Genomic DNA, 16,888 nt, shown 5'->3' with positions numbered 1-16,888 from the left:
ACTCTCTGGGGCGTTGGCAGCGGGGTTGAGGGCGCCCTTTAATCATCCGCACGCAGGACTACTCTCTCTGGGGCGGCAGCGGTTGGGGGTGGGGTGGGGTGGAGTGGGCGCGACCGTGTTAATTACCACAACTGTGTTGACTCAAGGCCTTTGTCATTAAATCTGTACTGAATAAATGTCTGCAGCACCGGTGGCTGCTGCAATTCTTTCTGAGTGGCCCAGTCCCCAGCCCACTCTTTCATTGGATATCTGTGTCTGAGTGCATTTTTTCATCCGTCACTTGGTTAGGGTCTGCGGGTCAGACCCGCAGCACAGCGTCTGGGGTCTCACTCTGTTGCCCAGGCTGGAATGCAGTGGCACAATAACTCACTGCAGCCTTGAACTCCGAGGCTCAAGTGATCTTCCTGTCTCAGCCTCCCAAAGTGCTGGGATTACAGATGTGAGGCACTGTGCCCAGCATTAGTATTTTAATGTTGTTATATTGTTAAACACAGCTAATGGGAACTGTTTGATATAAAGAAAAAAAGTGGGAAGATATGCTCATCTCACTAGGACATTAACTAGATTTTTCACAAACCACATAGCTTAGGCCTCTCTACTACTTAGACTACACTCAGGCTCAAGCTTTTTTAGGGAAGTAAGCATTTTAAAAGCCTAAATGGTGCCATAAAATGTCACAAAATACTTACCAGCATAAACATATACCTAATATTTCCATATAAAAGGTTTAATTTATAAAATAGTCAAAATCAAATTAGTGTGAGCTGTTTTCAGTCCTTATGTCTAGCATTTTTCCCCTTCTAATAAGTTCATCTCCAGATTTAATTAACAATCAATCTCTAATCATTTATGGTCAAAGATTTCTAAAGTCAGCTTTTGTTGTTTTTAGGAAACATTTGTCTGCTCCATTATAACTTTTCTTTTGTTAGAAACAGAACTTACAGGCTGGTTATGGTAGCTCACGCCTGTAACCCTAGCACTTTGGGAAGCCCAGGTGGGAGGACTGCCTGAGCCTCAGGAGTTCAAGACCAGCCTGGGCAATGTGGTGAAATCTCATCTTAAAAAAAAAAAAAAAAAAAAAAAAAAAAAAAAATCAGGTGTGGTGGTGCACACCTGTAGTTCCAACTACTCAGGAGGCTGAGGTGGGAGAATCACCTGAGCCCAGGCAGGTCAAGACTGCAGTGAGCTCTGACGGTGCCACTGTACTCCAGGTTGGCCAGCAGAATGAGATGCTATCTCAAAATGTAAATGGAATTTATGGTGGTAAAGTTCAACATCTTATCAGACAAAGACTGCATAGTTTCTGGAGAAATAAACCTTCTGGGACTATTTCCAAATGGAATCTAGAAGATAGTGCATTGATATAGAGGTATATTTACAGATATATTTCTACATTAATAAAGTAAAGCATAATATCCTTTATAAATTAATGTCAAGCCTAGCCCAGACACTCAAAGCCTGAATTCTGTACCCACATAATCAACAGTCTATGGAAACTCTGGGAACCATGCCACTGGTCTCCAACCTAGCATAGTTGAATAATGACACATTCTTTTAAGAAGCAGTCATCCAGGAAATAAGTGGATCACAAAGCAAACCAGTAAAAGGTCCATAACTTGTTTTATGAATGAAGAGTATAAGGTACTAGCCAAAGGTACAGCTCCCTTACGAGTATGTTATAATTTCTCATGCTTTAGTTTTTATCATGTGATGGATAGATATAACAGAACTCTAACAGGAAAAAAAGTAATCATGTCAGTCATAAGAATATTGTCCATGTCATCTCATAATTGTTTTTAATACATTTTTCTATATTTATCCCTATTCCAAGATCAGATCTTTCCACCTGCCCCTCCCCAACAAAACAAAAAAGAAATCATAGACAAGAAGACACAAAGAAATGGGAGACAAGAAAACACAAACTAATCAATTTTATTCATACTACTCATGAAAAGCAATTACATTTTTACATAAAATCATTAACACATACAATAGAAATAAGAGTAATACATCTGATTAGAAATACAATATAAGAAATAGATTTTAAAACAGCATACTGTAGTGATGAAATTTATACCGTATTTTCTACTTATTTATAGCAGCATCTGTAAGATTCTTCTATTTGTTCATAGTCAACTAGCAGCAAAATATTTTAAATACAGAAATTCAGTAGATGTTTCCCTCCAATGTTTCATTCATACAGAATTTATCATGTTAACCAAACAAAACCACTTCTATGTCCTAAAGAGAAAAGGTGGGAAAAGATTGCATCAATTACCAGCTCCCCCCAAAAAAAGAAACAAGGGAGAAAGGATGGAAGCTAGAAAAATTTTGCATGCAATTACTAAAAAATATATTCTCAACCACTTTGACCAATTATAGGAGGATTTTGTGAAATCTACGTGTGTGTCTTAGTGAAAGTTATGTTAACTTTATTTTCTGACTTTATACTGCAGTTGAAAAATATGTGGAAGTTTCCAGGAGGCCTGTCAGAGCCTGGAGAAGATATTGGTGTGTATCTTCCATATTTTTAATTGGCTTGAAAATGTTGAGGAAATTAATGTGTTTATTTTCTTGATTTATAGCTAAGAATAAAAATTTAAATTTTCTAATTTGTTTAGACTAAGTCAGAACATTTCAGAAATGACCTCAGAGCTGATATAATTAGCAGCATAATTTCTAATATTACAATTTGTTCCATTAGTAGAAATAATATCATTAGGAACATACCACCTATTCTTCTGTTTATGACTGCTTCTGGACTAATTTGTCTGAAATGGAGAAGTTTTGGATATACATCAGTAAAGTTTAGCATTAAAGGTTATTTTGGATATGACTAATATTGTTGTTGGAATTAAACTATGAGAAAACAAATTCCTGATCATTCCATCACGGAGGATGAATAGTAGCCTTTAAATGAACTTTGAAATAAATATAATAAAGTCAATTATAGAGCAGTGGTGATGTAATTCTTCACTTCATGAAAATTGTATCTACTATTTATTTTTAATAGTCAGGAAGCCAAAACATAGTAAAATGTCATATAAGAAAGTCTCAACTGAGAAATAACCCCCTAACACAACTTACTGAGCTCAGTATTTAAGACAGCGAAATATAAAATAAGCTAAAAATTATTTATGTCACTGATTTACAGGAAATCGAAAAATAGGAACCAAATTTTCCTACCTATTCCTTAAACCATTGGATCAAATTCAATGTGTATCATAACAAATCAATATTTTTTTTGATACCAATATTATTTCTCCATGACCTTTTCCTTAATATGCATGTCCCCTATTCTATTTAGCCAACAATGATATTAAGGCAGTTTTCTAAATTGCCTTTAAATATTTTATTTAAAAATGTCTATGTACTTAAAATTTGATTTTTAAAACTTTTACACAAACCAAAATACCATATGTACATTATGTAGCCAACTCCTAACAATCCATCAGAAAATGGATTGCATTAAGATATATCTCTAGTCAATCTTGGTTTCAGGTACTTACTGACCTTTTGCTTAGTTTATGCTTACTGTTCTGTTGATAGAAAAGATGATTTTGTAGTGGTGCGAATGCTGAAAGAGAAGGCCATTTGTTCTACAGTCTAATTCTCTCACACTATCCACTGGTGCCATGTGACAGCAGGGCATGTGAGCTAATTAAGCTTATGTTTTGCATCCTTACCCAATTCATATTGGGCAAAAAGCAGTCTGCAGGTTTGCAAGGCTTCCTCTCTCCTGCATCTTGCCTTTTCAAATGAATTGATTTTTTTCATGTGAACTTTTATGGGTCCTCTGAATTTCAGCTATACTTATTTGTAGATGTCACTGAAGAAACACATATTTCCAAGCCAAATACGTATAATTTCAGGCCTAAGTATACTCCAGAATCCTTCTTAAAGTCCAGATAATTAAAAATTCACTACCTTTTTTTTAAACAAAAAAGAAAAAAAAGCATGGTTGTCACAACAACCCACCTATCCAGAGACCATATGGAATTAAGAGCTCTCAGTCATGTGGAATTAAGAAGAAAAAACTGCAGTTGGCGTTAGCCATACTTCCCAAGCTTAGTATAAATTAAGCTTTGCCTTAAAATTAATAAAACCCTGAAAGCAGCTAGAAATGAAAACTGACAGTAGAGGTCTGAAAGACTATGTCTATATGAGGGCATTTCTAACTCAACATAAAACAAAAGATATTCTTAACGATGAAGCTGAATCACCTAATAATTACTGAAATTATTTAAACTCTGTATTTAGGAAAACATGCAATGTACTTTAGGAATACTGCCATCACAAACAGTTAAATATTTATATTGGCTCAAACAGTAAACTCTAGTTAACTGGGAAACACATTTGTTTGAAATCCTTCATTCTTTCATAATACTAGGTAAATGAAGAATTGTTATCCATAGTGTTTTTTTAAAAATCAAGAGGGTCATATAGAAAATAGAATGCAACCCTCAAGGCTTTTATATAAAATAATACCCTAAGAGTATAAAGGTATCCACAAGATTAAAATTGACAAACCGCCTTCCTAAAAAATCATATTACCACTGGCAGGAAGAGAATCTCCTGCATTAGCCAGAGAACTATAAAACAGCTGAGCCTTATCAGAGATCATCAGTGCACTAGAGTCAGAGGGAAACACCAGGAAAACCCACATTCTGCAGATTATTTCCCATTATATTTTATTTCAATCTAATTCTATTATTAAATATAACAAAATAGAAATAACAAATATAAACTCCATTTCATTATTGTCCTGTAACTAAACAAAACAATACAACATATTTAAACATATCTCTTCATCAGCAAAAATAAAACAAAACCTCTTAGTTTTTCCTGTTCTTCAAACCTATAAAACAGCAAATGTTATTTCAGTTTAGCTTACAGTATATTAAAATAATAAAAAATACAACAGAATAAAGCACACTATCTTGATTAAAAATTTCAATTCATCTTGAAATCCTTGGGGAAGAAATATCCATCTCGAGGTGGGTCTCCCATACTCTGGAGACAAAAGCACTTATTTGCCCATTCAAATTTCAGTCAGTTAGTGATTTAAGTTAAAATGATCAAAACTACTCAGGCAGTGCTGATTTTCAGTCAGCTGCTATGGTGACTGCTGAGCAGGGCAGATTTGCTCACTACCCCCATCTGGTGCTTCCACAGCATAGAAACAGCAGAGATCATAAGCTACACGCTGAACTTTGATTAGTGGTACTAAGAGCTAAATAGGATCCCCATAATTTATTTTCAAACGTAAAGAATGAAAGTGGACATTTAAACAAGTTAGGAGATGTTATATCAAATTTAAGACTAGTGCTACTATCTTTAATAATAAATTTAATAGCAAACATGTATTTCCCCAGAGTAATTTTTCAAAGCATAATGAATAAAAATGGACATTTAAACATGTTAGGGGATATTTTATACAATTTAAGACTAGTGCTACCATCTTTAATAATACATTTAATAACAAATGTATTGAATGTCAGAGTAAAAATTACTTTTCTTATTAAGGAAAATTTCTCCCTTTTTTTGAGACAAAGTGTCACTCTGTCACCTAGGCTGGAGTGCAGTGGCATGATTATGGCTCACTGCAGCCTTGACCTCTTGGCCTCAAGTGATCGACCCTCCCACCTCATCCTCCCAAGTATCTGAGACCACATGTGCATGCCACCATGCCTGGCTAATTTTTGTGTTTATTTGTAGAGACGGAGTTTCACCGTGTTGCCCAGGTTGGTCTTGAACTCCTGGGCTCAAGCGATCCTCCTGCTTTGGCCTCCCAAAGTGCAGGGAATATAGGCATGAGCCACTGTACCCGGCATAGATTTTTCTTTTATTCTTTCAGTTATTTCTAACCATGTTTAACCTACGGGCAAATCTCAATTGTAAGGGAAGTCAGCATGTAATTAAAAAATGGCAGATAAATGCCTTATGTTTTAAAACATTATACTCTTTCTATGCATCTTGCCATAGCTATTAGAGGGAAAATACAAGAGCATATCCAGGGGATTCGTAAGAGTCTACAGTCAGAGAACATGGTAATTGAGACATGTTTCTGTGACTTCCTCTTCTTTGCATATTTTTCATCAGTAGGATTACTGTAAGGGCAAATATCATTTACTATTTGACAAACAAGAAAAATAGAGGCAAAAAGAGTATTGGAACAAAAATCTTTGTGACAATTGTGAAGCTTTCCAGCAAAGTGGTAGAGGAAGGCAGCTTTCTAAAGGGCTTCTCCTAAATGCCGTGGGAGACAATGACAGAGCATCACAAAATTAGAGAAAGCCCAGTTAGAGGGTCCATCTGGATGTGTAGAAAAAGCTGCCACAAAAATATGTTAATGGCAATAAAAATCCTGCCACACAATTTGCATTTAATTGAAAAAATGAACCTTACAAAATGTGAAAACCTTTGTTGAATTATAGAAATATTTATATTCCAAGTTTTTTGAAAACTGATGAAATACCTCCAGCATTTCGGTGTTCAAGAAATGAATCTAAGTTCTTTGGAATATTATCTCGAGAACGAAGGAACTGCAGCCATGCAACATGTTTTAACTTTTCAGTCTATATTTTTACCTTTTGGAAAACAGAGCAGCAAGAACTTAAAAAGAGCTGACCCCAAAAATGTACAGGTAGATAAGCCTTCTAGTAGCAGCCAAAGAAATATTCAGCATTTCAAAAGCTTCTTCAATTTACAGTGGTAAGAAAATATTTTGGGATTTCTTGATGTCCACAAGGCAAAGAATTTGTATTGAAAACTACTTTGTTAGGATAATGTTTTGAGTCTTTACATGATACTACTTTAGCTGAAAATCTTTGATGATACAGTTTCTAAAAGTGTAATTATTATTGATTTGTACATCTCTTTTAAATGTAGGAGACACAGCAGTTCGAGAAGTTTTTGAAGAGACTGGTATAAAATCAGAATTCAGGTCCCTCCTGAGTATTCGGCAACAGCACACAAATCCTGGAGCTTTTGGGAAGTCAGATATGTATATCATCTGCCGCCTAAAGCCATATTCATTCACAATAAATTTTTGCCAGCATGAATGCTTAAGATGTGAGTGGATGGATCTCAATGACCTGGCCAAGACTGAAAATACAACTCCCATCACCAGCAGAGTTGCTAGGCTGCTGCTATACGGGTACAGAGAAGGGTTTGACAAAATTGACCTGACTGTGGAAGAACTTCCAGCAGTCCACACAGGCCTGTTTTATAAACTCTATCACAAGGAACTGCCAGATAATTATAAAACTATGAAAGGAATTGATTAAATTCACATTTATATGTTTAGAAACATGTAGACTAATGAATGACATAAGACACAGTGGATATTTTGCATTGATTAAATATCTGGCTGTAATTTTCTAATGTATATGATTTCCATGAAGAAATTTTGTTTCTAAATGTGCACATTTTAAAAGCCTCTTTCTGAATAAAGCAAAGGCATGAAAAAGATCATTGCTCTAGGTAAGCTGCACTGGGTAACAGCAGATGCTATATAAAAGGGGGAAGTCTATACATTTTTCAACAATTTTTGTTAGTTTTCTTTACTGGGACAATGGTTACATATTTTACTACCAGATAAAAAGTTGTTTGACCAATTATCCAAACTGAGCTATACACATTTATTTTCTTTTACTCTCATTAACAAATTTCTAAAATATACTTCTTCTTTCATGTGAAATGAGATTAGATGTGGCCATTAAAATCAGCTCTTAGCAGACATTGGAAGAAAAAGTATAGCTTTCTGCCCAGGTCCTGTTTTGGATCCAAGTTTATACTGCCCAGTTCGTTTCAGTGCCACATACCAACTGGTGTATTTCCTTGACCGGTAAGTATTGTAGTTATTAGATTCCAATCGTTCAAAAAAGAAACACTCATCCGTAACACATTTCTGAAAAATAAAGGAAGAATTACTTGTTATTATTATTATTACACTTTTCATATTAAATATTTATGATAGTATAATGCCTATTCTGCTCAACCAGCTGCAGTGGTGTTGGGTTCAGCAGGGCAATCAAACTAACAAGATTCAGTGGGCCAAAATGTGACACAGACTAGTTCTGAAGAAGGACACAGGCCGGGAACACAGCATGTCAGCAGGACAGCATCAAGTATGTCACTTCAGTAGGAGTTCAGAGACCATTCTCCAGCTCCAAAACAGACAGATCAGGTGTTAAACACAAGGAGGGACATACCCAGTAAGAAGAAGTATGCTATGGGAAGCCCAAAGCTGTAGCTTCCAGCAGTATTTATGATCCATCCACACTCCTCCCAGTCCCAAGGCAGGTAACCAGTCAGGGATCATTTTTACTTTTATCAGAGATACAGTGAAGCACTAGCAGAAGGCTAACCCATTGTAATCTTTCCATACAGAAGAAGGAGATTTGTTAATACTTTGCTCACAAGCAGAATTAATTCCCCAAATTTTAACAAAAATTTTTAAGTGGCTAATGTTGTTTTAAGGCATAATAATGAATAGTTTATTGTACAGAAAATAGCTATTGGCATATAATGCCAAAAATAATACTGGAACATTATATTACATATGATTAACAATCTCTAAACACTGTTAGACAATGAGGAATAAGTAAGTATCATATTGATTTCTGGCAGTCTCTTTCAGGAGGAAGGGACTTTGCATTTTAATTTCAATTCAACTATTTATCAGAAAAAAAAAGGATAGCTGGCTTTCAAAAAGACCTGGAAATAATACTCCAAGTAATGGAATCTAATAGCTACCACATTATTTAAGATAAATGTTCAAAAGGCAACTTCACAGGATAGCACTGATGATACTTACTGACCTCAAAGGGGAAAAATCAATTTATTCACTTCAAAAGAAAAAAAGGAAAAATCATTTTTATATTATAATTATGTGTATATATATCAATTGAATGATAAACATATAGAAAACACATGTAAATTTTATCTAAACACATAAATATAAGATGTATACAGAGGTATATAAATATATGGTTTTGTATTAATACCACATTCCAGTTTATTTCTATATACTCATATCTAGGAAACTTCAGGTTTGGAAAAACCCACATTAAAAAGACTTGAACCTTTTCCCAGATTCCTTGGTTCTAAGATAAGGCAAACAATGGCACAAATTGTGACAAGAACATAAATTAATTGGCAAAACAAGGAAAAGAGCTGGCATAATAACAAAAATGAAAAGTAAAGCCTGGGAAAGAACTAAAAGTGACTAATGTGTCTCAGCCATCTAAAGTAAGGGTGTGGTATTGATCCTGTAATCTTCTAGAGGTAAGAATGTTACTGGATATTTACTTGGTTTTAATATTTTGACCACTATTAATTGGATTTTTAAAAACTGAAATACAAACGTAACTAATTTGCCCATTATGTAATATGTTACTAATAAAGAAACTCAATTCTTTATGATGCAAATAAATCACAGCCTTACAGAGAAGCACACATTGACAGAACCCAGCTATATGAAACACAGGACTATCTTGTGCTGTTCATAAAGATTCAAATGTGATAAGAGTGAAACACCTAAACCTAGAGTAATACAGACCAATGTATTCCAAATCCAATACTTTTACTCTATCTCTAGTGAAATTTAGTGCCCCTCTCGTATGAACTGAAGTTAACCTGTGTTACTTTATTCTGTCATCTTCATTGACACTGATAAAAGAAAAAAAATCTTCCCTTTTCCCTACTCCAGGTTTAAGATCAAGAATAGAAGTGGAAGGGAAATAAAGAGTGAAAGGAAAATTCATAGTAATCATAAAGACAACATGAAAGGTCACTATGGAACTTCATAGGCTGATTCCCCAGAGGTAAACTTAAACAACAGCATTTAGTCATATGTTCATTTGTTGGTATTCTATCAGCTTCCCAGATGCCCCACCTTGCTAGCTGGCACTCCCTACAATGCTTGGCATACTGGAATACTAACTATGCCAATAACATTTGCCTTTTCAGCCAGTTCCTAATATTTCAGAGAAAAGAAACAGTACCAGGGACTAAGTGGACACATGATAGAACCCACAGCTTATTAATTAATTAATTTACTTTATTTATTTACTATAGAAGTTATTTCTACTTTTGGAAAAAAACAGTGGAGGGAAGGAAAACTTACACCTGTGCTGAATGTTCAGCAACGTAAATTTACTGAACAACTGTTTTACTCTTGAAAACAAACTGCATTTTTTTAAAAATGAGTAGTAGGGTCAAAATTTAGTGGTCAAGAAAAGTAGATGTTTAACAGAGCAACATATATACAATTTTCAATTGTCTCCATTCTAAGTTTCCAAGTCATCTTCAGTGACTGTGATCTCAGTGTTCCTGTTAAAACTGGTACAATATAATTTTATTAATCTTTATAAACATATTTAAAGAACTCTTTTCCTATTCTCAGTGTTTGCTCAGCATTTCAAACTTCAGATAAAAAGTGGTCTTCAGAGGAATGCCACCACAAAGAAAGTGGCTTCTAAGGGCTTATAACAACTTGTACCTTGTTTCCAAGGCCTTATTTTATATAGGCCTAAGAGCTGAGAAATCCCTTAATGCATGATTATTGGCTGCTTTTATGCATATACTTTTCTTTAAAAGTCACAACAATATTTTAACATTATTATACTCATTCACAAATGAGGAATTTAAAACTCAGTGCTTCTGGTAACATTTCAGATTTTGGATACCTTTTGCCCTTACATCTACTTGATACCTTTATATCAAATTAAGTTTTCCTTTATTTGTTGCTTTTTTAAAATTGAAGAATAATTTAGAGGTAGAGGAAGCATAGAGCTCAAATAATACATTTATTCATTCAATCTATATATTTTTTTTCTTCTAGGCATCTAGGACACATCAATGAACAAAACTGAACAAGATGCCTGCCTTTATGCCACTCAGATTCTAGCTGGGGGAGACACACAATAAGCAATAAGCATACATGAATAAATTATATTCTATGTTAGAATATAAGAAAACTGAGAAAAAAGTAAAGCTGAACAGGGTAACAGGGACTAGGAATGGTGAGGGATAGAAGCTAGGTGCAATATTAAATGGCATGGTCACAGGAGGCTCCATTGAGAAAGTGACATTTGAGCAAATACTTGAAGGAGATGAAGGCATTAGCCATCCAGATATCAGAGAAGAGCATTCACGTCAGAGGAAAACCCAGTGCAAAAGCCCTACAACAGGATCATACGCAGAGTGTTTGAGGGGTAGCAAGTGCGCCAGTGTGGGAAGAGTAGCAGGAAATGAGATCAGAGAGGTAATGGGATGGGAGAGGGGGCAGATCTTATAGTTTTGTAGGCTATTGTAAATATTTGGCTCTTATTCTAAGAAAATAGAGAGCCACTGGAGGTTTTTGAGCAGAAAAATAACATGATCTGACATCTTTTTCTAGGATTATTCTGGCTGCCAAGACTACAGAGGGCCAGAAGCAGACTTAGAGAGACCAGATAAAGGGTTATTCAGTAATACAGGCAGTGAGAATAAAGGTTCAGATCACGGAGGTAGCAGTAGAAATGGTAAAGAGGTGTCTGCTTTTGGACATATTTTGAAGGTAGACTTAATAGGGTTTCCTGATGGATTGGTTGCATGGTATGAGAAAAACAGGGAATTAATAATGGCACTGAAGTTTTTGTTCTAGAATGAGAAACTTGCCATCAACCGTGGTGGGGAGGGCTATAAGTATGAACAGATTTTATAGGAAAAGATTAATAATTCAGTTTTGTAAGTGTTGAGTTTGAGAGGAATATCAGACATCCAAATGGAGATAGTGAGTGTTTACTGAGCACCTACTAGGCAACAGACACATCATTTAACTTTCTTTCCTTCTTTTTGCTAATGCTAATAACCACGGAACTAGAAATTGAAAAGTGCTAATTTATTTGGAATACCAGAAAGTGTGTTATATACAATAATGTCAGTAAACAAGTATTCTCAGGTCTAAAAGGTATGAAACCTAAAAAAGAAATGTAGATGTATACATATGATAGTGATATAAATTTGTCATGTGTTAGTGATGGGGCAACACCTCAAGGTTCCCCCGGAGGCTGTCCACATAAAGCAGCTTAGTTTGTGATTCTGTAAGTGGGGCCCAATAACCATTTATTGATATTGATAATGATGCTAATGATGTTAAAAATAGTGCTGGCAGTTTGACCCCTTGTGCGGAGTATTTGAATAGAGCAGACTCTAATGTAGCATGAAAAAGCATAATCAATACTTTTAGAAGTTTGTTTTTTGTCTGGATAGTTAATTTACTTTGGAATTTCAAAAAGAAAATAAAGTTATGTGAGATATTTCTACATAATGAAAAACTGATCCCAGGAGATGGGAGCCATGTTTCTCACTATTGGGGGTGGCAGGTTACACACAAGCAAGTGGGGGGGACTGCTAAAATATTCATGTGTTATTGATGGGTTAAGGTTGGAGATATCAGTATGAATGAACTCATATTTAGGTATTCGTTTGTTTGTTGGTTTGTCTGTTTTTGAGACAGAGTCTCGCTCTGTCATGCAGGCTGGAGTGCAGTGGCATGAGGTCGGCTCACCACAACCTCTGCCTCCCAGGTTCAAGCGATTCTCCTGCCTCAGCCTCCTGAGGAGCTGGGATTATAGGCATGCACCACCACGCCTGGCTAATTTTTGTATTTTTAGTAGAGACAGGGTTTTACCATTTTGGTCAGGCTGGTCTCGAACTCCTGACATTGTGGTCCACCTGCCTCAGCCTCCCAGAGTGCTGGGATTACAGATGTGAGCCACCATGATCGGCCTCATATTAATATTGATACAGATGGCCAAATACAGAAATATCTATAAATACATGTATATACCCAGGCTAGGATGTACCACCATTTCTTGCTCTGTCAGCTGTGAGGGCTTAGAAGCAAAGATACTTCAGTAGCAACAAGCACACCCAGCATTCCAGTCTGTGGTTTCTAATACCATTCTCTAATAAAAGAAACCAATGCTCTTTGGAGAAGTGGCTCATTCTAGGGTGGAGTAGGGAATATATTAAATGAGCCTGGAGCATCTTGTAGACCAAAAAGTAATGAAGTACTCAAAATAAATGCATTGATAGGAGTACATCAAAGAGGAGAGCACAGAAACCAACTGAAAGAGCTCCCAATGGCCAAAGCTGGAACTATTTGAGCAACAAAATAAATAATGTAGTATTGGATTATAACTCAAAGTATAAAATAAATATCTGTGAATACATATTGATATAAATGATTGAATAAATAAATAAATGGAGGAAAATGAACAAATTTCCCATGAAAAAGAATGACAAATTATGTAGATACTAATTTATCTCAAGGAGGTGGAGCATAACCATCATCTCCATCTCTTAAGTATAGATTATGCATGGTGACTTCCTTCCAGACAGTATGGTATAGAAAGTAAGTGAAAGAGTAACTTTACAGTGGACACAAATACTATCTCAGCCAGTTGAACAAGGATTATATCATGAGTGATCAATCATAAGGATAACATACATCATTATATGCCACAAAAATGGTACTTAACTTCTATATTCTTCCTCTCAAACACTCAAATCCCTATCTACCCATGAAAAAAAAAATCAGGCCAGGCGCAATGGCTCACACTTGTCATCCCAGCACTTTGGGAGGCAAAGGCAGGAGGATTATTGAGCCCAGGAGTTTGAGACCAATTTGGGCAATATAGCGAGACCTCATCTCTACTAAAAATAAAAATAAATTAGGTGACATGCACCTGTAGTGCCAGCTACTTGGGAGGCCAAGATGGGAGGATCGCTTCAGCCCAAGAATTCAAGGTTGTGGTGATCTATGATCACACCACTGCCCTCCAGCCTGGAAGACAGAGCAAGACCCTGTCTCAAACAAAAAAAAAATTCAAGTAAGTTGAAGGACATTCTAAAAAATATCTCAACAGTACTCCTCAAACTATCAAAGTAATCAAAAATAAGGAAAGTCTAAGAAACTTTCACAGTCCGGAGGAAACTAAGGAGACATGATAACTAAATATGGTATCCTGGAACAGAAAAAGAATATTAGGAAAAACTAAGGAAACAGGAATAAAGTATGGACTTTAGCTAAAAATAACATATCAGTATTGGTTCATTAGTTGTGACACGTGTACCATACTAATGTAGGATGTTAATAATAAATGAAACTCGTGTGGAATATATACACACACACTGTGTTATCTTTATAACTTTTCTGTAAGTCTAAAGCCATCGTAAAATTAAAAACTATTTTTTTAAAAACTGACTCTAGGGCTACAAGTACCACCACAAAAATGAATTTCTCAAGTCAGTAGATACAGCAACTCTAGCTATAATGTGAAAAATAAGAGCACCTCATGCATTCCTGTGCTCTACTATGCCCAAATACAGATGATTCATATATACATATCACTTTATTTCACCAGACTATCAACAGCATGTTTGTGAAGATTTTCATCTATTGTTTCTACTTCTGTATCAGTGCTTGGCACATAGTAAGTCATCAATAAATATTTGCTAAATTAATGAACAAATGGAACTTTTTCAGATAGCTTACAATAAAAATACAATTCAATGACATTACAAAATCTAAATAAGAACTAGAGAACTAGGACTGCAGAAAATCCAGACTAGAAACTGAAATACAGAATATGGTTTAACTTTATGAACTATTTACTCCCTAAGGAAAATAGACCAGATGACCCTTTCCAAGCATTGACTATCCAAACTTGACATCTGTGAGGATCTCTGAAGGGCCAAGAAACCTAGATTCCAATATCGCCTTGATCCCTAACTAGTATTTTCAGTCAAGTCCTTTAACTTCCCTGGGCATCACTTTCCTCCTCTGTAAAATAAGAAGATTGGATTAGATGGTCTTTAGAATCCCTCCTAATCTCTAATAGCCTTAGTACACAATAAGGAAAGAAATAAGCACATGAGCAAGTTCTCCTCACATCTCCACAGTACCTCTTCTCACCCCCACTCTCCCTTCCTTATGCATTGGCCTCACAATTCTAGTCCACTCCTAATTTTAGATTTGAACCTTATGACCATTTCCCCATGCTCCGTTTACTGGGTTGTTTATTGTTTTACACTACATTGATTTTTCAGTTTTGGCTTTTGAGGGAGCTTGCTCAATAGGAATCCAAAAGTGCTTTTGCTTATACCACTTCCGAGAATTAAAAACAGACATGATGTAAGTATCAATGTTGACTACTTCAGAAAAAAAAAGAAACATCCAAATAGTGAAAAGTTAAAATTAAATTTGATCTTTTTATTTTTTATTTTTTTGAGATGGAGTCTCGCTGTGTCGCCCAGGCTGGACTGCAGTGGCATGATCTTGATTCACTGCAACGTTCACCTCCTGGGTTCAAGCGATTCTTTTGCCTCAGCCTCCTGAGTTGCTGTGATTACAGGTGCGCATCACCATGCCCGGCTAATTTTTGTATTTTTAGTAGAGATGGGGTTTCACCATGTTGGCCAGGCTGGTCTCAAACTCCTGACCTCAAGTGATCCACCTGCCTCGGCCTCCCAAAGTGCTAGGATTACGGGCGTGAGCCATTGTGCCAGGCCTAAACTTGGTCTTAAATCTGTAATATCTATACATTGCATAACAGTTTTAAGATTGAGTTATAAAAGAACAGTAATTCTCATTATGCAATAACCTTTGTATTTTCTCTGTTTTCTCTCTTAAAAAGGATATATATTTCTCTTCAATTACTGTATTTTTCTCACAAATCTGATCAGTATAGACTGTCAATCTGGATAATTGGGCTATCAAATATCTATTTTCCCTACCTTACTTTATTATAGAGTTCATGTCATCATGAAGGCCCCTCATTTAAGAAAGTTATTCTATAGGTAAAATGTACTTTACTTTTACAGAAATTACATGTATATCCTCAGAGAATATACATGTTTTCATATTTCACTATTGTGGATCAATGCAAGTTACATTCTAATACTTACTGAGATATTAATATTTTGTTCAGGGTATATCATGATCTATAGCATTATATAGAAAACAACGTGCAACTTTCTGGCAGATGAAGATCAGTCAAGTTTTTTCATACCAATGCTAACATTGAGGTTGTTTGGTGATTTAAACTTAAAACTACAATTCACTTCATGCAATTTTCCTAAAAATCTGTAATTTTGTGAACACTTAAATCATCAATTCTAATATTTGTTCTGGACTTCTGTTGCTCATAGCAACAAAATTTATCCTGCTATGGAATGGAGTAAGAAGTCTGTTGTGCATTAAAGAACTATTTAACTTCGGCTTCCAAATACAGGCTTTGGCAATTAAATATAGTTACTTGTTGAATTTTCCTTTTTCCTAGCTTCAAAAGGAAAGGAAGGACCCTTAAGAAATGTTTTCAAACAACACAAAGTCGGTAACCTGAAAACATACATACCATTAATACGTGAAGGTGCTGGGGAAAAAACAGTACACAAATTAGTCTTTTTCCATACCCTAATTGGAGATCAGCCTAACATAACTCTTAAAAACCAAAATGTTTTATGTATCCACAGTACTCTTCTTTCTGGGAGGAGACTAGAATGCTTTAGAAATCATTGCAGGAATCACAGACTAAAATGGAGAAGAACCCAGGGATGTGTCATAACAGTAGTCTGAAAAAGGGCCAGGTAGAAGAGTGGGAAGGACAATGCCTCTGGCAAGTGCAAGTTCATAAATCCCAGTTTCTACGAGTTACGAGGCACATCTGCATCCCCAGATGATGGCTACTGGTCAGAACACTGAACTCATACCAAAAGTTGCTGTTGTTGACAGTTTAATGTCTATGGATCTGACTCAGAGAGAAATGTGCCACTTACTGAATCACCAACACCATATCTTTTGTTTTGAGGTGGGGCATGCTTACTTTTTCAT

At 35.7% G+C, this 16,888-nt stretch overlaps 2 protein-coding genes across 5 annotated transcripts in view; one reads left to right on the top strand and one right to left on the bottom strand.

The window, feature by feature from the left end:
• NUDT6 (nudix hydrolase 6) overlaps positions 1-7,471 on the top strand; it is a 30,791-nt gene extending 23,320 nt beyond the window's left edge. For both annotated transcript variants that reach the window (XM_007999731.3, XM_073017615.1), the window contains exons 4-5: positions 2,457-2,511; positions 6,892-7,471. In XM_007999731.3, coding sequence (XP_007997922.1) covers positions 2,457-2,511; positions 6,892-7,289 — 453 coding nt within the window. In that variant the 3' untranslated portion in view covers positions 7,290-7,471. The remainder of the gene's footprint in view (positions 1-2,456; positions 2,512-6,891) is intronic.
• Positions 1,914-16,888, bottom strand: part of FGF2 (fibroblast growth factor 2) — a 72,420-nt gene continuing 57,445 nt past the window's right edge. For 2 of the 3 annotated variants that reach the window (XM_073017616.1, XM_008000539.3), the window contains one exon: positions 1,914-7,912. In XM_073017616.1, coding sequence (XP_072873717.1) covers positions 7,727-7,912 — 186 coding nt within the window. In that variant the 3' untranslated portion in view covers positions 1,914-7,726. The remainder of the gene's footprint in view (positions 7,913-16,888) is intronic. The other variant, XM_037991626.2, reaches the window with a different exon arrangement.

This window comes from Chlorocebus sabaeus, chromosome 7 (genome assembly GCF_047675955.1).
Source record: "Chlorocebus sabaeus isolate Y175 chromosome 7, mChlSab1.0.hap1, whole genome shotgun sequence".
In the NCBI taxonomy this organism is placed as follows: Eukaryota; Metazoa; Chordata; class Mammalia; order Primates; family Cercopithecidae; genus Chlorocebus; species Chlorocebus sabaeus.
Note: the sequence above shows the minus strand (reverse complement) of the source record. Positions and strands in the feature narration are given on the sequence as shown.